General features: G+C 44.2%; 1 protein-coding gene across 2 annotated transcripts in view; it reads left to right on the top strand.

Annotated features, from left to right (window-relative positions):
- RASSF1 (Ras association domain family member 1) overlaps positions 1-23,458 on the top strand; it is a 97,583-nt gene extending 74,125 nt beyond the window's left edge. Inside the window, exons 1-5 of one of the 2 annotated variants that reach the window (XM_063426585.1) lie at positions 16,335-16,752; positions 20,382-20,486; positions 21,520-21,814; positions 22,471-22,586; positions 22,697-23,458. In XM_063426585.1, the coding sequence (XP_063282655.1) occupies positions 16,588-16,752; positions 20,382-20,486; positions 21,520-21,814; positions 22,471-22,586; positions 22,697-22,843 (828 nt within the window). In that variant the 5' untranslated portion in view covers positions 16,335-16,587 and the 3' untranslated portion in view covers positions 22,844-23,458. Of the gene's footprint in view, positions 1-16,334; positions 16,753-20,381; positions 20,487-21,519; positions 21,815-22,470; positions 22,587-22,696 lie in introns of those variants that run through there. The other variant, XM_063426584.1, reaches the window with a different exon arrangement.
- Positions 23,459-27,643: the final 4,185 nt, after the last annotated feature.

Below are 27,643 nucleotides of genomic sequence, written 5' to 3'. Positions count from 1 at the left end.
TGCCCCTTCCTCCCCCCCCCCAGATTGCACATTTACACACACACACACACACTGCATACACTGACACACACACACTGCATACACTAACACACACACTGCATACACTGACACAACACACACACACTGCATACACTAACACACACACACTGTGTGGCAAACCTAGCCACTTCTGAACTATATTCATTGCAGGTTGTCCGTAGGCTGAATGTATAACGTATTCCGTTGACTGTATGTGTATTGTACTGTGACCGTTCGCATGCTGACAGCCGTATGCCGCCAGCATACAAAGCATTCGTACGACGAAACACGGCTATCCTGGCCGTTCGCCGTACGAATGTGGACTCCCCAGGTGGACCACACATTCCCAGGTCGTGTGGCACCAATTAACCGATTGCAACATTGTTGCAATCGGTAATTAAGGGCTCTCCTAGGTGGCCGTCGATCCACTACCGACCATGCGGCGGTCGGCCATCTTGGATCCTTTGTCTCTGCAGCGGTGTTCGGTCGTCGAGAGCCTGGAACTGAAAACGGCTACTCAGTGATCCGAACACCGCTGGACTTCCAGAGCGTTCGGGAGTACCGCGTTCGGTACATTATGTGTCCCGTACTTATTCGGTACTTTTAAACTCACCTTGATGTTTAAATGTATTATGTGCGGCGTTCGGTCAAATCAGCTGGGATCGGAGCGGTATTCTCACAAAGTGTGCGCCCCGACCCCAGCTATCTACCGAACGTTCGGTTATTCTAAAGTGCCGAATATTACGGGAATTATGTATTTTAATGTCAATTGTCGGTTTTGCTGCACGAGGGGATAATCCACTTAATCGTCCATTTTGGTGGGAGTATCCTTCTCGTGCAGCGATGCCTGTTGGGAAAGTCACAATGCATGTTGGGAGAAATCCCCTGGAATATCTGTATGGAAACCCCTTGCATGGGGAACTGCATAAATACGCTGCTTGTGAATAAACCGAGTTAGTTGACTCCCAAACTGTGTTTCGTCCGGTTATTGGGAGGATTGGGGATATTGCCTTGCTTTCTACTCTGACTGTGGATTTCCTGAAGATACCAACGGATATCGTGTACTATTATACTGCATTCCGTTACAATTGGTGGCAAGCGACGGGATCCGAACCTTACAGCCGAAAAGCAGCGTTCGTGTAAACTGGAACTACCGAACAAGGAAAGCAAGGGCAATTCGTATGGAGATTGATTATACCATACTGAAACGACAGACTTTAAAAGAACTATTGGAAGCCAGGGGTAAGATAGCCAGCAACAAATCTAAGGCTGTGCTGATCGCAGAACTGATGGAGGGAGACCAAGCCCGCAGCGCTACACCCCCACCAGCCATGGAAGAGACCCCATTCCAAAAAGAGCTACGAACCAGGTTGGCGTTCCTACCACAACCATTACCGCTGGAAATAATGACCGTGATGATATCGGATGTACAGGATTATCTGATGGCAACCAGCACACCAGCAACACCGCCTAGGGCAGAGTCTGTTACTGCCTCCACCTACGGACAGGTAAAACCCAAAGTCCCACATCACGCATTTAAAGCGTTTTGTGAAGAAAAGGACGAAATTGATGGGTATTTGCAGGATTTTGAGCGGCTGTGCGATTTGCACGATTTGGAACCCGCCACATGGGTGCCGCTGCTGGCAGGCAAATTATCGGGTAGGGCAGCTGAAGCCTACCGTGCTGTACCCCGAGAGGACAGCAAAGATTACCCTAAGGTAAAGAGGGCGATCTTAGAGAGATATGCTATTACCCCAGAGGCGTACCGGAGGAAATTCCGGGGCTTGCGCAAGCCTGAGAAAGATTCACATGCAGAATGGGCGCACAAGCTGGACCAAGCATCACTAGGCTGGATACAGGCCAGCAACGCTACAAACATGGAGGAGTTGAGGCAGTTAATGCTGCTGGAACAGTTTTTTAATGGTTTGTCCCCGGAAGCACAAGAATGGGTGAGGGACCGTAAACCACTCACCCTACCCGAAGCCGCTAAATTGGCGGATCAGCATTTTGATGCCAGGAGGCATCACGGTGCCCAAAATAAGACTCTCCCTCGGATTACAGGGACACCCAATAATTTTACCCCTACCAGCCCCACCGTACCCCTGCACCGGCCAGCACTGAATACTCCACCACCCCCCTCCCGATACAACGGCCGGGCTAACATTCAGTGTCACACATGCAAACAGTGGGGGCACATTTCTCGAGAGTGCACCCAAAACAGGAGCCGGCAAGCTTGGAATCAAGTGCGACAAAATTTGGCACCCAGGGCTGCTGCGCACCATTACCAGGTAGCCCCCGCCACCCAAGAATTGCTGAGTGCTCAAATTGAGGAGCCTCTAGGGGTGCTGCATGAGGTAATGTCGGTCAGGGCCACCGACAACCGACAACATCACCGGCAGCTAGTAACCCTGGAGGGGAAGGAGGTACAAGGGCTCCGGGATTCAGGAGCCACTCTAACTTTGGTTGCACCACATTTGGTACCAGGCGCAACCCACACTGGCGGCTCAGTGGCAGTACGGGTGGCAGGGGGAGCAGTATACCGGCTACCTACTGCCAAGGTTCATTTGGATTGGGGTGTGGGAGAGGGAACTGTGGAAGTGGGGCTGATGCAGAATTTACCTGCAGATGTTGTGCTGGGGAATGACTTGGGCCAAATGACTTCCGCTTTTATTCCCCAGGCTCCGTACCAGGAGGCACACCCCGTAACCACCCGACAACAGGCTCGCACCACGGCTACACCGATACACTCTGAGGCTCAGGTAAGAGACCCTGTTCCCCAACTGACCCCCATGTCCTGGGATACCCCGACGACTTTTGCGACCGAAGTCCAGACCGATCCCACCCTCCAAGTATATAGGGACAGGGCACAAACAGACCAAGCAGGGCTAGAGGGGGAGCGGTTCATCTGGGAGAAAGAGTTGCTATACCGTGTCACGGCAAAAGATGTGGGGGGGTCTGTCACCTTAACTAATAAACAGCTAGTGGTACCCCAGAAATATAGACAGGAGCTGCTGAGAATTGCGCATGACATTCCCTTGTCAGGACACCTAGGAATGACCCGTACCCGATACCGTTTGACCCATGCCTTCTTCTGGCCCGGGATCTCTCAGGATGTGCGCCAGTATTGCACCTCCTGCGACGTCTGCCAGCGTGTAGGTAAACGAGGGGATCGCCACAAGGCCAGGCTATGTCCCCTACCCATCATTGCAGAACCCTTCAGCCGAGTAGCGGTGGATATCGTAGGGCCCTTGCCAAAACCCAGTCCCTCTGGCAAAAGATATATCCTAACTATAGTGGACTACGCCACCAGGTACCCCGAAGCTGTAGCTCTCTCTAATATCCACGCTGAGACCGTAGCAGAAGCCTTAATGAAGGTATTTTCCCGAGTAGGGTTTCCCCAAGAGATCATCTCAGACCGAGGTACCCAATTTACGGCCGAAGTTACCCAACATCTGTGGAAGGTGTGTGGCATTAAGCCAATAGTTAATTCCGCCTACCACCCCCAGTCCAATGGGCTATGTGAGCGGTTCAACGGGACGCTGAAGCAGATGCTTCGGACGTTCGGGGAGACCCACAAAGACTGGGAGAGGTTTCTGCCTCACCTACTCTTTGCTTATAGAGAGGTTCCCCAGGAGTCAACAGGATTCTCCCCGTTTGAGCTACTATTTGGGAGGAGGGTGCGGGGACCCTTGAATTTGATTAGGGAACACTGGGAGGGGGAGAGTCCCACTAACGAAACCCCTATCATATCATACGTCCTGGAGTTCAGGGACCGTCTGGAGGCGCTAACTCAGGCGGTACACACCAACCTCCAGGCGGCCCAGCAACGCCAGCGACGCTGGTACGATAGAGGAGCCAGGGACCGCAGCTTTCAGGTGGGACAGAAGGTCTTGATCTTAAAGCCCGTCCGCACCGATAAGCTGCAGGCCATCTGGCAAGGCCCATACCAGGTAGTGGAGCAGCGATGCGACACTACCTATGTGATCGGCCCCTGCTCAGGGGTAGGGAAGAGACGCATGCTCCACGTGAACATGCTCAAACCCTACCATGAGAGGATCGAGGATGTGACGGCAATCTGTGCCTCCTCCTTAGAGGATCAGGAGAACCTACCCTTACCTGACCTACTAGAACCCGAGGAACAGATAGAGCCTTCCCGGGGAGTCCAGCTGGGGGAGCGGCTAAGCCCCCAGGAGCGTGCCCAGGTACAGGCGCTGATTGTAGCCAAAGGGACTACCTTCTCCAATTTACCTGGGTACACTCCGCTAGCCACCCACCGAGTAGAGACCCCGGGACAGCTACCTATGCGCCAGGCTCCATATAGGGTTCCGGAATCAGTCCGTACCCATATGAAAGCCGAACTAGACGAAATGCTGCAGCTAGGGGTTATCGAACCCTCCGATAGCCCCTGGGCATCGCCGGTAGTCCTGGTACCTAAAAAGGATGGCACCACCCGATTCTGTGTCGACTACCGGAGGCTAAATGACAAAACGGTGTCTGATGCCTACCCGATGCCCCGGATAGACGAGCTGTTAGATAAGATGGCACGGGGCCAGTACCTCACTACCATTGATTTGTGTAAGGGGTACTGGCAGATTCCTCTAGCCGATGACGCCATCCCCAAGTCGGCGTTTGTCACCCCGTTTGGCCTGTACCAATTCAAGGTCATGCCTTTCGGGATGAAAAACGCTCCGGCTACCTTTCAGCGGATGGTAGATCGGCTACTGGACGGTTTTCAGGAGTATGCCTGTGCCTATCTAGATGATATAGCCATCTTTAGCCAGACCTGGGAAGACCACCTACACCACATAGGGGCGATCCTAGATCGCATTGGGGAGGCTGGGTTAACACTAAAACCTAGCAAGTGCCACATAGGTATGGCCGAGGTACAGTATCTGGGCCACCGTGTAGGATGTGGGCAGCAGAGGCCTGAGCCAGCCAAGATTGAGGCCGTAGCAAAGTGGCCTACCCCCAGGACTAAGACCCAGGTGCTGGCGTTCCTAGGGACGGCCGGCTATTACAGGAAGTTTGTCCCCGACTATAGCACCCTGGCCAAACCCCTAACGGACCTGACCAAAAAGAACCTTCCCCGACTGGTTGTCTGGGCCCCAGAGTGTGAGCAGGCATTCCAACAACTCAAAACAGCTCTCACCAATGCTCCTGTGTTAACTGCTCCTGATCCAACTAAAAGATTTCTTGTCCACACAGACGCTTCCATGTTTGGATTGGGGGCAGTACTGAGCCAAGTGGGAGCCGATGGCGGAGAACACCCCGTAGCCTATCTAAGCCGCAAGCTACTACCCCGGGAAGTGAGCTACGCCGCCATCGAGAAAGAATGCCTGGCCGTGGTGTGGGCCCTTAAAAAGTTACAGCCCTATTTGTACGGACAACCTTTTTCCTTACTCACAGATCACAACCCGTTAGTGTGGCTAAACCGTGTGTCTGGAGACAATGCCCGGCTGCTGCGCTGGAGTTTGGCGCTGCAGCCCTTTGACTTTACTATCCATTACCGGCCAGGAAAACAAAACGGTAACGCTGACGGGTTATCCAGACAGACTGAACTCGAGAAGTGATCTGTGAGTACTCTCCCGGACATCCCCAAGCCGATCCGTTGGGATCAGACTGTGTATGCCGGCTTGGTTCTGGGGGAGCATTGTGGCAAACCTAGCCACTTCTGAACTATATTCATTGCAGGTTGTCCGTAGGCTGAATGTATAACGTATTCCGTTGACTGTATGTGTATTGTACTGTGACCGTTCGCATGCTGACAGCCGTATGCCGCCAGCATACAAAGCATTCGTACGACGAAACACGGCTATCCTGGCCGTTTGCCGTACGAATGTGGACTCCCCAGGTGGACCACACATTCCCAGGTCGTGTGGCACCAATTAACCGATTGCAACATTGTTGCAATCGGTAATTAAGGGCTCTCCTAGGTGGCCGTCGATCCACTACCGACCATGCGGCGGTCGGCCATCTTGGATCCTTTGTCTCTGCAGCGGTGTTCGGTCGTCGAGAGCCTGGAACTGAAAACGGCTACTCAGTGATCCGAACACCGCTGGACTTCCAGAGCGTTCGGGAGTACCGCGTTCGGTACATTATGTGTCCCGTACTTATTCGGTACTTTTAAACTCACCTTGATGTTTAAATGTATTATGTGCGGCGTTCGGTCAAATCAGCTGGGATCGGAGCGGTATTCTCACAAAGTGTGCGCCCCGACCCCAGCTATCTACCGAACGTTCGGTTATTCTAAAGTGCCGAATATTACGGGAATTATGTATTTTAATGTCAATTGTCGGTTTTGCTGCACGAGGGGATAATCCACTTAATCGTCCATTTTGGTGGGAGTATCCTTCTCGTGCAGCGATGCCTGTTGGGAAAGTCACAATGCATGTTGGGAGAAATCCCCTGGAATATCTGTATGGAAACCCCTTGCATGGGGAACTGCATAAATACGCTGCTTGTGAATAAACCGAGTTAGTTGACTCCCAAACTGTGTTTCGTCCGGTTATTGGGAGGATTGGGGATATTGCCTTGCTTTCTACTCTGACTGTTGATTTCCTGAAGATACCAACGGATATTGTGTACTATTATACTGCATTCCGTTACACACTGCATACACGAACACACACACTGCATACACTAACACACACACACTGCATACACTAAAACACACACTGCATACACTAACACACACTGCATACACTAACACACACTGCATACACAAACACACACACTGCATACACTAACACAACACACTGCATACACTAACACAACACACACACTGCATACACTAACACACACTGCATATACTAACACACACACTGCATACACTACCACACACACTGTGTACACTTACACACACACTGCATACACTAACACAACACATACTGCATACACCAACACACACACTGCATACACTAACAGAACACAGACTGCATACACTAACACACACACACTCTTCATACACTAACACACACACACACACTGCATACACTAACACAACACACACACTGCAAACACTAACACAACACACACACTGCATACACTAACACACACACACTGCATACATTTACACAACACACACTCTGCATACACTGATACAATACACACACTGCATACACTAACAACACACACTGCATACACTAATACAATACACACACTGCATACACTAATACAACATACACTCTGCATACACTGCACACTAACACACTCACTGCATCCACTACACTGACACACACTCTGCCTTCGCTACACATTAACACACTCTGCATTCACTACACTAACACACACTCTGCATCCACTACACATTACACTAACACACACTCTGCATCTGCTACACACTAACACACTCTCTGCATTCACTACACATTAACACATTCTGCATTCACTACACTAACACACACTCTGCATCCGCTACACACTAACACACACTCTGCATTCACTACACATTTACACACACACACTGCATTCACTGCACTAACACACACACTACATTCATTACACTGACACACTCTGCATTCACTACACACTAACACACACTCTGCATTAATTACACACTAACACACACTCTGCATTCACTAAACTATGCACACACTCCCCCCCAGATTGCACATTTACACACACACACACACACACACTGCATACACTGACACACACACACTGCATACACTAACACACACACACTGCATACACTGACACAACACACACACACTGCATACACTAACACACACACAGTGCATACACGAACACACACACACTGCATACACTAACACACACACTGCATACACTGACACAACACACACACACACTGACACAACACACACACACTGCATTCACTAACACACACACTGCATACACTAAAACACACACTGCATACACTAACACACACTGCATACACTAACACACACACTGCATACACCAACACAACACACACTGCATACACAAACACACACTGCATACACTAACACAACACACTGCATACACTAACACAACACACACACTGCATACACTAACACACACTGCATATACTAACACACACACACTGCATACACTACCACACACACTGTGTACACTAACACACACACTGCATACACTAACACAACACATACTGCATACACCAACACACACACTGCATACACTAACAGAACACAGACTGCATACACTAACACACACACTGCATGCATTAACACACACACTGCATACACTAACACACACACTGCATACACTAACACACACACTGCATACATTTACACAACACACACTCTGCATACACTGATACAACAAACACACTGCATACACTAACAACACACACTGCATACACTAATACAATACACACACTGCATACACTAATACAACATACACTCTGCATACACTGCACACTAACACACTCACTGCATCCACTACACTGACACACACTCTGCATTCGCTACACATTAACACACTCTGCATTCACTACACTAACACACACTCTGCATCCACTACACATTACACTAACACACACTCTGCATCCGCTACATACTAATGTGATGTAATTCCAGTAAAATACAAGTTTAGCAGGCTAAGATTGCCACAAGGCATATGTATGTATATGTGTTTGTAGTATCAGTTGGTTAATTACACGTAGCTAAGATACTGTTATCACTGTACTGACCAGGTGCAGGAATGTAAGAACTGGAATTACGCGTCCCTCTCCTTTGTATCAGATGAGCCACGTGGTTAGACCGGATGGATGAGTTTAGACTCTATTTATTAAATAGGTTAAGGGTATGTGTGGGTGTAGTTAATTGTGGGAGGAGCTACAGTGCTATATAAAGAATGTACTCTATGTATTCAGTACTCAGACTTTGCTGTATTTTGGTGACGCTAGTCCCTCTGAGTCCCGATCGGTGATCCAATAAAGAATCTCTTCCTTCCTGAAGAAACCTGTGTCCATCTCTCTGTGCTTGGCTTCCGTCAGTTTCTCCGGTATCATTTGGTGCATTGGCCGGGAAGCTCATCGTTCAACGGTAGCTGAGAGGCAGAGGCGTGAGACGGTCTATCTTTGCCCACGTTCTCTACGGCTGCACCCCTGAACTTCTGCGTGGACCTCCCTTCGTCTCGGCGCCACTGGTCTGTTGTCCAGGAGATCATCGGCCTCTACGTGAGAAGTGCTGGGGTGTCCCCGTCGATGAGTGTGAACTCAGGTTCAGGAACGAGGAGGTAAGATAACTGCTGTTTTAGACGGCAGGACCCGCTAGGGGTATACCGATTGTGCGGTAGGCCCAAAGGGGTTTTTGAATCTGTATCTGCCCCCTCTGTCGGAGGGAAGGAGCGAAGGCGCACCGCTCGATCGAACGCTCTTTAGTCAGACCGTTTGATTTGGTTAGTCAGGCGGGGTCCTGGTGTAAATAGCCCTAGCCGGACACCGGTGTCTTGTCTAGACTAGCGTTCTAGGGTGTATATTACGTTCGCTAGGTCGGAGGGACCGGGAGACTAAGCGGCGCCTGTGTAAATTCGGTTCGCTAGTTCTCATCCTATCTGGGCTAAGTGGGAAGGCGTGTAAATTTGGAACCCACTAGACTTTTGATAGTGCGACTAAGAGGCGCCTGTGTAAATTCGGTTCTCTAGCTCGCTATATATGTGGTGATTGGGCAGTGTGGCTAACCAAAACGGGTGTATATAGTTTTAGGTAGTCCATTCAAGGTACTGGCCAATAGTTTAGTTGGGAATTGTAAATGTGTTAACGATTGTTTTAGTAAAGTGTATATCTTGTTAGATAGCGCGAGCTCAGCCGTCTAGCGAGAGTGTTAATAGTGTGTTGCTGTATTATAGTGCACGGTACCATAACCCTGTATATTTACTGACACTGTATAATAAGTACTAATCATTGTCGTCCATTGCATGTTTAACACCATAACCACTAATAATTGTATTGTGACCTTAACTTGTGCTTTGACCTATGCTAACCGTACTGTAACCGCTATTTGTAAAAGACGATGTTACTGGGGTGTGTTATAGACGGGTAATTCGTATATAGAGAATTATAGCGTGGGTGACTGTGTAGTTACGCCAAAGGGCATAATATTGATTATATAGTGACTGGTGTAGCAGCTGTGTGTGTACGGGAATTCCCTGAGTGTTTATTGTTATTGTGTACGTTTCACTTGGTAACCGTACCACGTGGTGCTGTTGCCAGAGGAAACGGGTGTGACTGTTGAATAGTACGCGTGTATAGTAATCGTTGTCGACGACGTTCCACTGTTAAATATGGGTGCGTCGCAGTCAATGATTCCGGATCCCTTAGGATGTATGGTTAAGAATTTTAAAAAGGGATTCAAAGTTTGTGATTTTGGGGTTAAGATGTCCCCTGTACGTTTGGTCACTTTGTACACTAGGGAGTGGCCTACTTTGGTTGCGGCATGGCCGCCACGTGGCAGTTTGGATCCAACTCTGGTACAGCGCTTACACGTGGCTGTATCAGGTAGGCCTGAACTTTACGGCCAGTTTCCTTATATTGATTGTTGGAGACAGGCCGTAAATGACTCGCCAAAATGGCTCCGGACATGCCACGAGGAACAGTGTCGCCTCATGGTAGCTAGGACTTGTTCGTCCACTAGGGCTGGTGTTAGGCCCATTTTGGACACGCCCCCTGAGTCCGAGATCCCTTTGCCGCCCCCTTACTTTCCGTTAAGAAGAAGTGACGCAAACGCAGGAAGTCCTGCACCCCTCCCCTCATTACCCTCATCCACTTCCGCTTCCTCCTCCAGTACAGGATCCACCCCCCCTCGTACTAAATCTCCCCTTCCGGAACCAGAATCCACCCCCATTAGAAACGAATATCCTGATTTGGCGCCACTTCAGACTTCCGGTCAAGCTTCATCTAGCTCGGCTCGAAGTGTTTTATTTACGACCTTTTCCCAAAACCAACCTCCCACATCCCCATACCCTATATCTCCCCGACCGGAACCCATGACTGACGCTTCCCTACGTAGCCCCATCCAAACCCGACAGTTGACTGGTGCCCAACAATTAAAGCACTATCAGATGCCTCTTCGCTTAAATCCCGGGTCAGCTTATATCGATGCCGCAGGTCAAATGGCACACGCTGACCCTGTCTTCGTATATGTCCCTTTCACCACTACCGACCTTTTAAACTGGAAGAAGTGCTGAAAGACCGGTTCTTAAAAGTCGACTCTGTACATTGGGAGGCCACGTAGTAAAACACCAATTCCTTTATATGCCTGAATGTCCAGTCCAATTGCTGGGACGTGATATGCTATCCAAATTACAAGCGCAGATTACGTTCCTACCAGATGGAACAACATCTTTAAAGTTTAATGGACCTTCAGCAATAAAAGTAGCAGAAGTGACTCCGTGGATACATCACTCCAGGGTTAAACCAGCAGCAGTCGATTCTTGGCAAGTTACAGCAGATCCAGAGAATCCCTGCAAGATCCGGTTAAAACGCACTACTCAGTCGGAGTAACGAGGAATTATTGTGGATTACAAATTTTATTGTTACAGGTGTGAGTGAGAAGGCCATAATAAAGCCTGTCCGCTTACCAACACATAGTGTATAAGCCAGGAAAGTCTCGAAGGGACACCTGTGAAGACGAGCAGAACTCCATTCCCTGCAGCCCTCACATCCTGGAAGCTGAGGTTCCATCGCACGGACGAAGACTGAGGATGACGGCGAAAGATGTGCTTTTGATTGTGTTTATTTATATGTGTTTTTATATTCAGGAAGGTAGAGGTACCGACACTCCTAGCTGTGAGGTATGCATTAAGACTACGAGAACAGGTAACCATATTTCCCAAACCCTAATTTGGCATTCACAATACGAATGTAAAGGAGAGGTATCAAGATGTAGATACCTAAATATAGACTATAGTGTGTGCCATTTAGGAGTAGGAGAACCTAAGTGCTTCAGTCCAGAGTATCAACCTCGTACAATTTGGTTGACTCTCAGGAATGGAGATCCTCAGGGGACCCTAATTAATAAAACGGTGTTAGAATCCGTACATTCTTCGGGTGTTCTGCTATTTGATGCGTGTAAAGCGATATCGAGTGGTAGAAAGCCGTGGAATGTATGTGGGGATCTTAGATGGGAGAGGACGTATGGGTCTAACGATAAATATATTTGTCCCAGTAGCAAAAATAAATATGTAAGTCCTAGATGCCCAAATAGAGATTATAACTTTTGCCCATATTGGTCTTGTGTGGGGTGGGCAACTTGGGGACAGACAGTAGACAAAGACATGATAGTGACTAAGTTGCCGACTAGCCCTTATTGTAAGTCTATGGAATGCAACCCAGTCCATATACTCATTAATAACCCCGACAAGTTCTTAGATAAGTATGGAAATTTATTTGGGTTTCAAATATACGGGACGGGTTTAGATCCTGGGACATTATTGTTTATAGGAATAGAGACTGATACGGTATCCTCCCAGACTCATCAAGTATACCATTCCTTTTACGAAGAGATGAGTATAGATAATAAGATCCCCCATAATGCTAAAAACCTGTTCATCGATTTAGCTGAAAGTATTGCCGGTAGTCTTAATGTTACCAACTGCTATGTGTGTGGAGGTACTAACATGGGAGACCAATGGCCTTGGGAAGCAAAGGAGGTAATGTCCGGTTCTGAGGCAGTTGACCAACTAATATCTACACAAGCCGATTATCATTTGAGTGTTAGAGGTAAATCTGAGTGGAGATTAAAGACCTCCATCATAGGTTATGTTTGCATAGCAAGGAAAGGAATAATGTATAATACTTCTGTAGGAGAATTAACTTGTCTAGGGCAAAAAGCTTATGATGATGATACAAAGAATACAACTTGGTGGTCGGCTTCAAATGTCTCAGAACCATCTAACCCGTTTGCTAGATATGCCAGTTTAAAGGATGTGTGGTTTGATTTATCCATCACATCTACCTGGAGAGCCCCAGCAAATTTGTACTGGATCTGTGGTAAGAAAGCCTATTCGGAGTTGCCACAGGACTGGGAAGGGGCATGTGTGTTGGGTATGCTCAAACCATCCTTCTTCTTGTTACCGATTGAAACAGGTGAGACTTTAGGTGTTAAAGTGTATGATGTGAATCATAGGAAGAAAAGGGGACCCTTAGAGATAGGCACCTGGGAAGATAATGAATGGCCTCCCCAGCGTATCATAGATTATTATGGGCCAGCCACGTGGGCAGAAGATGGTACCTTTGGTTATAGAACCCCAATTTATATGCTCAACCGTATTATAAGATTACAGGCGGTGGTTGAGATTATCACAAATGAGACATCACAAGCACTCAATCTTCTAGCGAAGCATAATACCAGGATGAGGACAGCAGTGTACCAAAATAGATTAGCCTTGGATTACCTTTTGGCAGTAGAGGGAGGTGTATGTGGGAAGTTTAACCTAAGTAATTGCTGTCTTCAAATAGATGACGAAGGGCAAGCAATAGCTGAGCTTACTAGCCATATGGTTAAACTAGCGCATGTGCCTACTCAGGTATGGAAAGGGTACAATCCAAGTAGTTGGTTTGGTAGCTGGTATGAGTGGTTTGGAGGGCTTAAGGCAGTGGTAGGTGGAGTCCTACTGATTTTACTGTTGTGTCTACTCCTACCGTGTCTTATACCCTTAGTAGTTAGGTCTGTGCAAAGCCTGATAGGAAGTATAGCAGAGAGGAAGGCTGCTGCACAGATAATGGCGATATATAAGTATAAGGCTCTAGATCAGGGAGAACCAATGCAAGAAGATGAATGTTGAAGATTCACATCATAAGATAAGTCTGGTCTGGTTCATGGTAACCTGAGGTATATGCAAACCAAGGTTAAGTGATGCCTCAAGTAATTGTGAAATATCAGAGGCATCAAAGGGGGGAATGTGATGTAATTCCAGTAAAATACAAGTTTAGCAGGCTAAGATTGCCACAAGGCATATGTATGTATATGTGTTTGTAGTATCAGTTGGTTAATTACACGTAGCTAAGATACTGTTATCACTGTACTGACCAGGTGCAGGAATGTAAGAACTGGAATTACGCGTCCCTCTCCTTTGTATCAGATGAGCCACGTGGTTAGACCGGATGGATGAGTTTAGACTCTATTTATTAAATAGGTTAAGGGTATGTGTGGGTGTAGTTAATTGTGGGAGGAGCTACAGTGCTATATAAAGAATGTACTCTATGTATTCAGTACTCAGACTTTGCTGTATTTTGGTGACGCTAGTCCCTCTGAGTCCCGATCGGTGATCCAATAAAGAATCTCTTCCTTCCTGAAGAAACCTGTGTCCATCTCTCTGTGCTTGGCTTCCGTCAGTTTCTCCGGTATCACTAACACACTCTCTGCATTCACTACACATTAACACATTCTGCATTCACTACACTAACACACACTCTGCATCCGTTACACACTAACACACACTCTGCATTCACTACACATTTACACACACACACTGCATTCGCTGCACTAACACACACACTACATTCATTACACTGACACACTCTGCATTCACTACACACTAACACACACTCTGCATTAATTACACACTAACACACACTCTGCATTCACTAAACTATGCACACACTCTGGATTCACTATACTGACACACACTCTGCATTCACTACAGTAACATACACTCTGCATTAACTGTACACACAGCATCCACTACACAAACATCCTGTATTCACAGTACACACACTACATCCACCACACATTGAAACACTCTGCATTCACTATACACAGGCACTGCGTCTAATACACACACTACATCCATTACATGTCCCACGTCGCTGCCTGCTCCTCCCCCGCCGCTCCACCTTCTGCTTACGTCGGCCGGTGGGCGAGACTGATCCCGCCCACCGGCCGAGGAGACCTAATGCGCATGCGCGGCAATGCCGCGCATGCGCATTAGCGCACCCCATAGGAAAGCATTGAAAATGAATTTCAATGCTTCCCTATGGGGAATAGAGCGACGCTGGAGGTCCTCACACAGCGTGAGGACGTCCAGCAACGCTCTAGCACAGAAAACCTGTGCTATAGAGGAGGAAGTTCCCTCTAGTGGCTGTCTAATAGACAGCCACTAGGGGAGGACTTAACCCTGCAAGGTAATTATTGCAGTTTAAAAAAAAAAACTGCAATAATTACACTTGCAGGGTTAAGGGTAGTGGGAGTTGGCACCCAGACCACTCCAATGAACAGAAGTGGTCTGGGTGCCTGGAGTGTCCCTTTAACATAGGAATTATGGAGAATATACATGGGGCAGGGACTTTTTTTTTGTGTAATAACAATAAATTTGCTAATTGTAATCTAAAATAGCAGTGGTGGAAAACAATTCTCCAATTAGACTAATTCTTCAGCATTTGCTATTTTGGCCTACAATTTAAAATTCCTCTATCAATTCTTCTCAGTTCACCAGCGCAGGAAATAGCGCCATTAGTGTATACATAATACTGCGCACAATAACATTCATGTGCAGAGCAAAGATAGTAAACTATTTCATAGAGAACCTACCAAACTCTTAAAAAATGGTAATATAAAGGATGTATTTAAAACCACGGTGTGAGTCCAGTGGAACAAATAAGGAACACTGTAGATCCCTAAAGCACTTGAGCTTGCTGAAGTTCTTTAGGTGTGAAGAGTCAGTGCTTTTGCTGTGGGGGTTCCGTGTCACATGGTTTTACTCTGTCAGTCCAGCCGAAGTGCGTCTAGTAGCCGTTATTCTTACAGCCACTCGAGGTGGCCTTAACCCTGGAATGTAAACATTGCAGTTTCTAAAAAAAAACAGGACAGGGACATTGCACCCAGACCATTTCATTGAGACGAAGTGGCATGTGTGACTATAGTGTTTCTTTAATAAATGTGATCAAAATAATGACATAATTTAACCGTCACTTTTCAGAACATTTTGATAAATATCCCCATTGTGTTCAAAGTGACCTGGCGCATGATATACTGCTTTTTATAAAAGGGGTTAATTTTCTACTCTAGAATAGCACTGCTCATTGTAAGCATGGTTAAGTACACTGTTTGTGTATATAGCTGCCTGAAATAAGACAGTGACAAAGCTACTAGATTGCTAAGAATTGATGAAAGAATAAGGAGCAGCCAAAGCACATGGTTAAATAAAATGGAAGAGTTGGTCCTTGTTTTATTTCGTGCAGTCCACCCCCACCCCTTCCCCTTTAGCCTGCAGGATCTCTGCAGCACTTTGTGATGAAATCCCTGTGACAGGAAGTGGGTGTGAGATTAGGCAGAGAATGAAGTCATTGTTACTCCTCCAACCCTATCCCCAGTTAATCCCTGCTCCAATCACAGAGCAGGTCTCAGAGTCTGTATACATTCAATTGCAAGGGCTGGTCTGGGGACAGACAAGGGGAGAGGCTGATACAGTGTTACAGAGCACAGAGTGAGAGACAGGGGGGAGCTGTGATACACTGTGACAGAGAGAAGCAGTGATAGTGTTACTGAGCCCTTCAGTGAGTGACAGAGGGGAGCTGGGCCTGTGATACATTGTAACAGAGGGGGAGCTGTGATACAGTCCCGTTGGAGGAAGTACATAGTAAGATTCTGGGTCTGCAAAGTGGGTGCAATGGGGAAAGGTGACAAAGACACCCCATCTTTCGAGATGACCTGGAACAGCACTACTAGTAGCGGGTACTGCAGCCAGGAGGAGTCCGACCCGGAGTTGGAGCTCTTCTACACCGCCAGGACCTCGCTATTCCCCCGGAGAACACCAGTCAAGAGCCAGATCCAGGTTAGACGTGGGTTCCTGGGACACTGGGGGAGGGGAATAACTGTATAACATAAGGGGGGCCTTTACTATGTATGGGAAGCACAGTCTGACCAGGGAGTGCACTTTAATTGTTTAATAGGAGAAAGGGGTTACTGTAATAAATGGCAGTGGTGGGACACCTTAAAATAAGTTGTGCTGTACCAGAAGGGGTGCACTGTGACAGGGAAAAGGGGGGTGCACTGTGACAGGGAAAAAGGGGGGTGCACTGTGACAGGGAAAAGGGGGGTGCACTGTGACAGGAAGGTGTAGGATGCTAGCATCAAGAGGAAAAGTGCAATGTGACAGGGAGGAAAGCATATCCTAATCCTAGTACAGGAATATGGTTGAAGGGTTTAGTGAATAAACCCCTCTCTGAGTTGTCTTAAGAAATTAGATAATCAGTGAAGAAGTGATGCAGAGTGAATCAGAGATAGAATCAGTTATGGGGGAAGTAAGTGGTCAGAACTAAAATACCAGAATGTATTACTGAGACAGGGAGCTAAGTGTTTATTCCTAGTACAGATAGACTGGGTAAATACCTATCTGACTGGTTTATTTAGTGGGAGTTTGGGGATTATTCACCTCTGACTAATTACAGGAAAGATTCACCACCAGAGACAGAAATTACACAGATACTGTACAGAGGAAGAAATTACTAAGTATGACATGGTGTTCTGTGGACCAAATGTCCTAATAGAGGCAGGGGCTCTAAATAAAATAGGGTATATTCATAATCAACATGCAGAGATAAAGGGTATATGAGGCTTAGGTTCTACTGACACAGGATTAGTCATCAAAATAAAAATAGCAAACAAGGAATTGCACATTTTAGTTTAAAATAACCACGCTGAAAAAAATGTGGAGAATATTTCTATGTTAAATACTTTGGACTAAAATATGCTATTCCAAGATCGTTTCCTGATTAGGGCAACACATTGCATGGAGGTTTATGTAAAGGGTAAGCACATTCATGATTTAATGGAGTCTTTAATAAATCTCTGTATAAAATATTGACTTCGCTGTGAATTTCCCACTGTTGTAATCTATCTGTAGGCCAGCAAGGTGAATGATGCAGGTTTGTTAGGCTTCATCTTCATCAAGATTATTACATCATTATTCAAAGGAACACTCCAGACCACTAAATCATGTGCTTTACGTGTGAAAAGTGTATCTTTTTTTATATATATATATATTTAATTTTACAAAAAAATGCAGATTTCAAAAGATATTGACACTTATGAAATTAACCTTGCAACACCCCCTAGGCTGTCAATCAGACAACAGGTCATGTTAGTTGCTGGTAGTTTAGCTTAGTGGACCTAAACTCAAGGCAGGTTGATGGGCCAGTTCACCTCCATTGCTCTCGTCATATAATATTTCTGTATAAAGTTGGATGGGCTAATGCGCAAGTCCACTTCCACAGTAGAAGAACCGAAGAAGAGGGCCTGAACTTGATGTGCCACACAAACAAAAAGATTCACGAAAAAAAAAGATTAAGTAAAAATGTTGTGCAAACCTAGAATCAATTGGAACATTCTATTGGTTTCTGTGATGACTGCTCAGCCTATAAATCTAGCCCACTTATAAATGTAAAAAGGAGCACTGAAAAACAGGGCAGAATGAGAACCCTTTAAAATCTAAATCTACATATAAAACAGGAAAGTGCGGTCTTATCCGCCATCTTCCACTTTTTGGTGTTGCTATAGAACATCCTCTTTTACAATGCTGCTTCCTCAATCCCTTGTTTCACATAACACAATTAACCTCTGTCATGTTGTCTCCATTAATCCTGTTCTCACACATCATCATTCATTCTCTTCCAAGTTATGCCATCCTTTATCCCAGGCCTATCATTAACCCAAATTACGTTTGATCCAATCCTCAAATTGAACAGTACTTCTCTTTCTGACAGACCTATAGTATTTGGCCTTTAGATCAGACAAACTGACAACCTTGGATATTAAAGTCTTTTTTTTTTTTTTAAGCCAAGAGCAGCATTTTTTTTTTGCACACTTAGAAGTTGACCACATGGATAAAATGTTACCATGTCCCCAAAAGGAGATTGGAGCTAAGTGTGTATATGTGTCCATTAATTCTCATTGTTCCCATTGTTCTTGGCACTGCAAAAATGATGGTTTATTTATGCTGGTTTATAAACTACTGAAAAAAAGGGTTAAAACTAACCTTCTGCCAAAAGAATTAAAAAATAGATCATTGTGGATAACATCTGTGAACTTCAATAAACATAGGTTTATTTTCTAACATGGAAACTGCACATTTTTATCTTAAAATAGACATTGGAAATATACATTTATACAAATAGTTGTGCACAGTTTCCAGTTTACTGGATAAACAACAGTATTCTTCACCTTCATTGTCCCAAGTGTTACTACGAAAACGATGTTCTACCCAAGTTCCCATACTAATAGTTACCAAGAGATAATATCAGACATGAACAAGTACTGATATACCCCTGGCCATTATCCGTATGATGGGTGAGAAAGCCGACTATAAAGTCTCTGTTTTTCACTATTGGGGTCATGTAAGTAAAGAGTTACTTTGAGTAGATTTGGACAGGGAAGGTGTGCACCATGTTTCCTTCCTGCCTGACTTCCGGAGCTCACAGTTCCCAGGACTAGGCAGTTAAAAAGTGAGAATGACCCCACCACACATCCCAAACAATGGCCATGTCTGCAGAAAGATTGGAGGTTTCCTACGGATGCAGGCCTCCCCCTCCTTCTTACTAAAGCTGGCTGCTTACCAAAAGCCACTCTCACCAGGCAGCAGAAACTGATGCAACTGCTGAGCAAGAGAAGGCGGTGGGAGCACCACATGGGAAAGAGGGGGCACTGGGGGAGAGCATTACACATTACATTACCATGACTGTTTGCTGGCTAACACAGGAAAGTTACATTAAAGAATCAACAGATGTACTGGTTTTGCCCTCCGAGGGATGAGAGTCTTAATTTTCTTACTTGTTTTTTTTTTTGTATAAAGCATCCCGTATGGATTATAATATTTATGTTTACATATAGCTTTATGTTAAACAGTTTAACATTATCCTAGTAACTTAACGCTTTGATCTAACAGAACCGATTTAGATCTTCAGGCTGGTACAAAATAACTTGGGGCCACATCTGAACGGTACTGATGTAAAACATTTATTTAGGTGCAAATCTTCTGCTTCTTACACATATTTTGAACTATGTTGTTAATCGTAACTTTTAATGCGCCCCTAATTTTATGTTTTGTGTTAATCAAAAGAAATGTGTGTGTGTATTTATATATAACAACTTTATTTAAAGGTAATGAATTTTCACTTGGTAGTGTAAGGTAGATTCTAAAGGCCCCTAAAAATGTATAGTATATGGATTATGAATCAAAACAAAATGAAAAAACATGAATTGTGATCATCCCATTAGTTCAATAAGTCAATAATTTTTTCAAATACCTTACTGCGTGTTGGGCGACAACGCTCTATGCATTCAAAACCTTACTCCATGATGTGCCTGGTATTGTGAAATGCCCCTAATCATGTATGTCACTACTGGTGCATTTTGATTTGTCATTGCAAAAAAATGAATGTAAACACAGATATGTTCTTTTCACAGGATGAAAAGCCTGAAAAACAGCCAGAAGCGCTTAGCCAGAAAGAGATTGAAACGAAGATCAAGGACTTCAACTCCCAGATAAAAAGCAATCTTTTCATGAGTATGGTACGTAGCATGTGACCTTGATCATTAACAGGGAAACCAATTTCAGCTACTTGCAGGCAAATTGTTACCAGTTCAGTTCCGAGAACTCCTAACTGCTTACTATTCTAATTCCAAGACCCCTTCACAAAGAATTGTCATCAGGGAGAATACAAATTAGACTGAGCTGGCAAACAAGCTTTTATTTAGTACAATTGGTTTTTGTTTGCTTTTTCCCAAGATCCCAAATCATGCATAAGATAGTTTATCAATGCATTGCTATTTAATTCAGAAGCCACATGACACCTACTATAACCCTCAAATAGGTTATAGGTTTAAAGTTCTTTCTAATATTATATTTTGAAAGCAATGTTTTAACCATGATATTGATACAATAAACACACGTAAGCAAGACCAACTGACATAAAATGGTTCTCCAAATTTAATTAGAATTACTGGTCAGCGATAACAAACCTTTGAAACTCCAGCTATTGTGCACTGCACTTCACTAGTGGTATGTGTGAGTTCACGACCGTGCTAGCAGTCTTTACATGTTCCATAGTAGTATATATTTGCTAAACAACATCATATGGTGACTTGAGAAACAATGGATACATTGAAAACAAAATAGAGCTGGATTAAAAAATCCCAAATTCTGCATGGTTGGATTTAAAAAAAAATAATAATAATAATATTCCCCTAAAATTTGGTTCTTCCTGTAAGTTTCCAGATCTTCTTGTAGATTGATGAATAAAACCCTGTATTTAAAAAAAGCTGGCATTGTATTTTTTTTCTTTGCAATTGTGACTCACTCTGTGTGGGTTTTATTCACTAAAATGGTAATTGTAGAGAACTGACAAGATGATAACACATTTTAGACCCAAATACCGGTAGTTAAGTTGAAAAAATAGCCGAGTTGAAGAATGTTTTCACTTTGGTTATTTTAACCTAAAATATGCAGTTACAGAGTGCATTTCATACTATTCCAGGTTTGGTGAATAAAACCCTTTGATACACACGTGTTCCATGCCATTAATTCCACTCTGTACTTTTCCAGAACAGAGACGGTTCTTACACTGGATTCATTAAGGTTCAGCTGAAACTTGTCCGCCCAGTTTCTGTGCCTGCCTCTAAGAAGCCTTCAACTGTGCATGATCGGAAAAGCGTAGGGCGGTCCCAGCCAGTGAAGCGCAGAACTTCTTTCTACCTCCCAAAGGACGCTTCCAAACATCTACACCTGAGCTCACGCACACCAGCAAGTGAAGTCATCCAGGCACTGCTACGAAAGTTCACCGTGCTCGATAATCCCCGAAAGTTTGCACTGTTTCAGAGGACCGAGAAGGACGGACAAGGTATGTAATCGAGTCTATAGCGCTAACAATGAGCGTCACCCATAAATAACAGAATATACAGAAAATGGCTCACAAGACAGACTAATATTATACACATACAACAGAAAAACCTGCATTCACAAAATATAGATAGACAAACAGTGAAATACGTATTGTGGGGGGGAAAGTACCACCAAGGCCCTCGCAGCTACATCCTAATAAACCTTAAGACTTGAGCTAGGATTGCTGTCTCCCCAGCTCTGTCACTATATCAGTAAGGGGACAGGGATTGAATTAATGACAGTGTATCTCCCACAAATCTTGGAGAGGCTGCAATACAGATGTATATGATTTGCTCCATATAACATTTGCTTTCCTGTAATGTACAGTGAATGCTGTTCAATTCTTGAGATAGCTCAAGAAGGATGTGTTTTAATTTTTTGTCTAGTACTTTGATTTCTTGTTTTAGCTGCACATCTTGTTATATTTCCATGTGCATTTTAAATGATTTAAACAAAACATCAAAATTTAAATATTGCTGTGACAATTGGCACTTGGACTGTTATATCTCTAAGCTACTTATTTTAGGTATTTTGTATACACTGTAGACCTTGTTTCTGTGTGTTTTCTGTGTTGAGGACTGTTAATAATGCACCGATCTGTGGGTTTCCTTGTAGTGAGCTTGCGAAAATTGTTAGACGATGAGGAACCATTAAAGCTCCGACTGCTTTCTGGGCCCTGTGACAAGACCCTGAGCTTTGTGCTGAAGGAAAATGAGACTGGAGAAGTGAATGTAAGTCATTCTTAAGAAATGTTGCCCCATAATACAGGGACCATATGTAAACCCAGCATTTGTTTCTCCTGCACACAATTCCTAATCATTACTTTGTTCTTCCTGTGCAGTGGGACGCCTTCAGCATGCCAGAGCTGCACAATTTCTTGCGCATTCTACAACGAGAGGAAGAAGAGCATATGCGACAAATTGTGCAACGCTACAACCGCTGTCGGCAGAAAATGCAAGAAGCACTAGCATCACACACACCTGGCTGAAACACATGCTCAAGCAAAGAAAGGAGAGCATGAAGACAGCGAGACTGATCCCAATGATGCAAACATAGTATGACTGGAGACTGAGTGTGGGATGAAGAACTCCCAGGTGTTCAAGGGGGGCTGACAGATTCCCCCCAGGAGCGATGTGAGTGAAGAATGGGTGCCTGCATGGGACACGAGGAGGTGCATCTATGCCTGTGAGTGATGCACAATATGAATGAGGCTGGCAAGTGGCAAGATCTGTGTCACTTGCAGAAGCCTCCAAGCTGCATAGCTGATTCAAGAAGAAACATTACTTTTATGTTTGTATTGTTCTTTTTGTATGTTTGTTCGTGCTACATTTACATTGTGAGGACTCTACGATAAACTGAGCCTTTAGAATACAGCTGGCCAATCAACTGGTCACAGAAGGGGAAGTAATTATTTGTGGTTTTGAACCTGGTACCGTTTCTGTTTTTCACTGTGCACTATACACCCATAAAAGGTTTTTGCATGACATATGCTCTGTGTTTATATTTGTGCTACACTACCTAACATTAATTTAGGGACCCTTTTTCAGCAAATGTCTGCTACCAATTCTTTAAGTGTCCGATAAAATGGTTGTGGAAAATGTAACACCTTCAATAATTCCAAAATATGTGATATTAAAATAGAATTTATGAACAATAAATTGAGGATAAACTGCACATCACCCTAATGTCCAGGACAGACACATAAGTTCAAACATGTAAATCTTAAGTTGCTTGCCTCTTTGTAACTTGCAATGAGGGCTAAACCAAGAATCAGTTACATCTGGGTGCCAGGTGTATATATGTTTGTGCCCTCTGTGCGTGAGGCTAATGTATGTGGATAAATGGGTGAATTTGGCTGAAGGTAGGTGATTTGATATTTTACTTAGTGGAACTGGATGGCTAAGTAAATGTAACTGGATGACTCCGTGAATAGGCCTGTGTGGGTACTTTGGTGAATGTGACTGGATGGCTTGCTGGGTGCATTTATTTGACCAGGAGGCTTGTTCAATGAATGTAATGCCCAAGCAACAATATTGATGCATACTCACACTTTGTAATCAAACGCACCAGGCATGGAGAAGCTAAGGTCATCAGATGAGAGATGGCCCTGTTTTTTTTTTTTTATTCTTTATTTTACTCGTTCAAAAGGATAACAAGGAACAATGTGCCACAACCGCACTCTTTCATATAACAACAATGGGTTTGTACAGGGCACTGAGCGAGCTGCACATTTTTATTTTTTATAGAAAAGTGAGGGCTATGTTAACATCTGGCAGGCTAGCCTATCAACCTAGATGTTAACAGTTATTATAAACTATTTATGTTTCTGTGCAGAGGGAAAGGATCATTGATAAGCAGTATCATTGGTAAGTCTCCTAATACATGTGTTTGGTTTTAACGTTATGACCTGTAGACAGCCCGCACAGATTAAATTTTAGAGGTGTACTCGTGTCACAGTTAGCTTAAGTCCCATAGGGGTTTATGAGGGCCAGTGGTCGACTCACATGTGGTAGGATACCCTTCTGGGTGGGGGCGCTTTGGGGGTGCACCTTGGGCCTATGTTGGTAGCCTGTGGGTGAGGAAATAGAGGTAAAGTATAACCGAGAGAGGAACATAAATTAACACATAAATAAGTCAATTAGCGCCTTTAAACCTCATCTGTTGGTGTGGTCACCCGTCCCGGCAGTTTGAGATCAACCAGTTTCTGCAGTTTGTCCACGGCCATTCAGGTAGTGACTGTCTCATAGGCATCTGGCTTTGTCCCTCTGGGTACAAAAGAGCGCACTGTGTCCGGGTTCCATGTGTGGGTTGCTGGGACCGTGGTGTGTGGTTGGGCTGTTTTCAGAGCATCTTTAGGTAGTCCCAAGCTAGGCAGCAGGTCGCTCGCTTCCCGTAAGTCCCAGAGAGGGTGTGTTGCGGTGCCATGTTGGACCTCCACCATGTGTTGTGATTTCCATCTGTATGAGATGCCTTTGGCTCGGAGCAGGGATGTGAAGGCTTGTAATGATCTTCTCCATGCCATGGTATATCCTGATAAGTCCCTATAGAACGAGAGCTGCAGTCCTTCAAAGGCGTAAGGTGAATAGTTCCGGACCGCTCCCATGACCGCTGATCTATCCTTCTTGCACTGGAATCTCACCAGTAAGTCCCTTGGTTATGGCCCTGTTTTTAAACTAATGTCAGAGGTTACAAAATAGGCCCATGTGCACTGCAGTGAGAATACCCAAATATGCATCATAGCAGCTCCATGCCGGAAAAAAACATCACCTGGAGAGAGTGGAGAAGCAACGGACTGGCAGGGAATGGGCCACTTTGCAGTGCAGCTGCACCCATATCCTAGTATGTTCACTGTAAATTTACACTGCCCTGGGCTTCTGGCACTTTTCCTTACAGCCATACAGAATACAGCGCACTCACTCAACACCAACTTCAGAGTTCACAAAATGACTTGCAATGGCAAAATAATGGGCATTTAGTTTCAGTATATGATCATACACTACATAACCCTACCTCTAGGCCAATGTACCCTTTTTTTGTCAGGTCCAGCTCTAACAACCTAATGTCTGCTCTTATGAACACGCTTACTTTGAAAATCAATGTTCTTGAGGTCCTTTACAGTGCAAGATTAAACACAGCCCTGGAACCAGGCAGAGGGAGAGGTGCAAAAGTAAGGGAGTTGGTCTGGACTCCAAAATGCATACATATAAACCAGGAAGGCTTAACTCACATGAACATACATACATTATAAACATGCTCCGGGTGAACACCAGCTACTAAGCTTTTAAAATGTAATGAATCAGATGGCATGGATCAGAAAGAGAATGAATATACAAACGGAAGAAGTTAAAAGGTACAGAGAGGTGAGAGGAGACCCACACTGCCACCCTTGCAGTCACCAGGTCTGGGAGTAGTCAAGAGTTGAAGGCGCCCATAAAAGTGTAGCAGTGGTAGCAGCACCAGAGGGGGAGAGCCACGTTTCAGTGCGGGCCAGAAGATGGAGGCAGTAAGAAATAAAAAGGTTGTAAATAAAAGCTGATTTGAGAATGCTACAAACAGAGAAGGAATTCCAGAGGGTGCAGTAAAAAGGGGGAGCAGAGGTGGAGCCAGAGGGAATGTGTATAACATTAGAAGGGTTCCTATTGGAAAGCAGGGCCAGGGGAGATGTCCTCAGCTGCCAGGAGCAAGTGAAGAGAAAGTGGGAGTGATATTTGAAGGTGCAATTTAGTTTTGGGGTCTAGAAGAATGGGTACAAAGAGAAGGGAGAGCTTGTGTAGAAGAGTAGGAGAAGGGTACGTTCCAGTTTTTAGACAGTAACTTATCTTAGTATATTTTTCTTATTTTGAATCATATGTTTCTTTCATGTCTTATTATTATCACTTATAATTATATAGTACCAACATAGTCTGCAGCTCAGCATAATTGGTAAAAAAAATACATGAAAGTAAAAGTGACACAACAGGTTAGGCAGACAGGAGGAAGAGGGGATAACTGTCCTGCTCAAGCAAGCTTAATTTCTAAAGGGAGTGGGATATAATTATTCAAAAAACATTTAGCATTCATCTATCATCTGTCTCATAAAGATGGCAAGACACTCTTAGGTTTATTCATTAAATAGGGTGTTTTAGATAAATGACAACAAAGCATTTTCTAAATCAGATATTTTGTTTCCAAGTCAGATGTTTTAACCTAATGTTTGCTTTTTCATTAAAAGTCTCTACACTTTCCAGTTTACTGAATCTATCTAGCACCTGTCCATAGACTATATTATTATTTCCTTAAAAGATTTATCTTTTAAATGTTATTAGTAGTCCTTCTCTTGTTTCAGTTTTCATTCTTTATCTTTTATTAAATTGTTTATTAGATAAATGTCAATAGAACAGACCTGCAAGGAATAGGACTTTTAGATTTCTCATAAAATTATGACATCAAAAATATGTACAAAAAAAGAGAACATGGATCACATCTTTAACCCCTTTATCAGTTTAAACATTTTTATATTTATTTATTTTTCAGTCTGACATTTACTCTATAAAAGCTCACTCACCCTCATTTAAACTCTATGAATGATTAATAGTCTGTAGAGGAACACATTTTTCTGCCATAAGCAACTAGTTACTGATAGTAAATTTACTGAAAAGGTCAGCTCACCCCTGCTTCCAAACAGTACAGGAAATTTTGATGGAACATATCATTCCTACAGTCATGAGAGCAGTGAATACACTTTACCATTTCACTGTTAGCATTACATCAGCATTCCAGAGATTAATAAAGATTACTATAGCAGTTTTAGAAGTCCTTATTTTAGACAAATATGATTTCATCATATTTACATTAGAGAAACTCTTGATAAGGGAAATGAAAATCAAATGGGAAGTAGTCAACCTTGACAAATATGATAGAGAAAAAATCACCCTAAGAGGTCTGAGGTTTATAAAAAAAAACTCCTTTGACCAAGAGGAGGACTTCATTGAGGAATGGACTGAAATGCTCGAAGGTTTCTCATTTGGTTTAATGTGACTGATCATCAAGAGACGCAATGGCACTTTAAAAAAATTGGATGAGCAAATAAATTACATTCAAGGTTTACTGGCAAATAATGCGCCCCCTGATGAATACTACTGTATAACCAGAGAAATACAAAGCAATCTAGAAAAAATGGAGAAAAATGTAATTTAATTTTAAAAAAAAAGTATATAAGAGATAAAAATTATTATGCTAAAATACAAGTAAGATCATATTCCAAGAGATCCCAAATTCCACATTATTACTCACAAAAACAGGAAGGTTT

This window comes from Pelobates fuscus, chromosome 7 (genome assembly GCF_036172605.1).
Source record: "Pelobates fuscus isolate aPelFus1 chromosome 7, aPelFus1.pri, whole genome shotgun sequence".
In the NCBI taxonomy this organism is placed as follows: Eukaryota; Metazoa; Chordata; class Amphibia; order Anura; family Pelobatidae; genus Pelobates; species Pelobates fuscus.
This window is presented reverse-complemented; position numbering and strand designations above follow the sequence as displayed.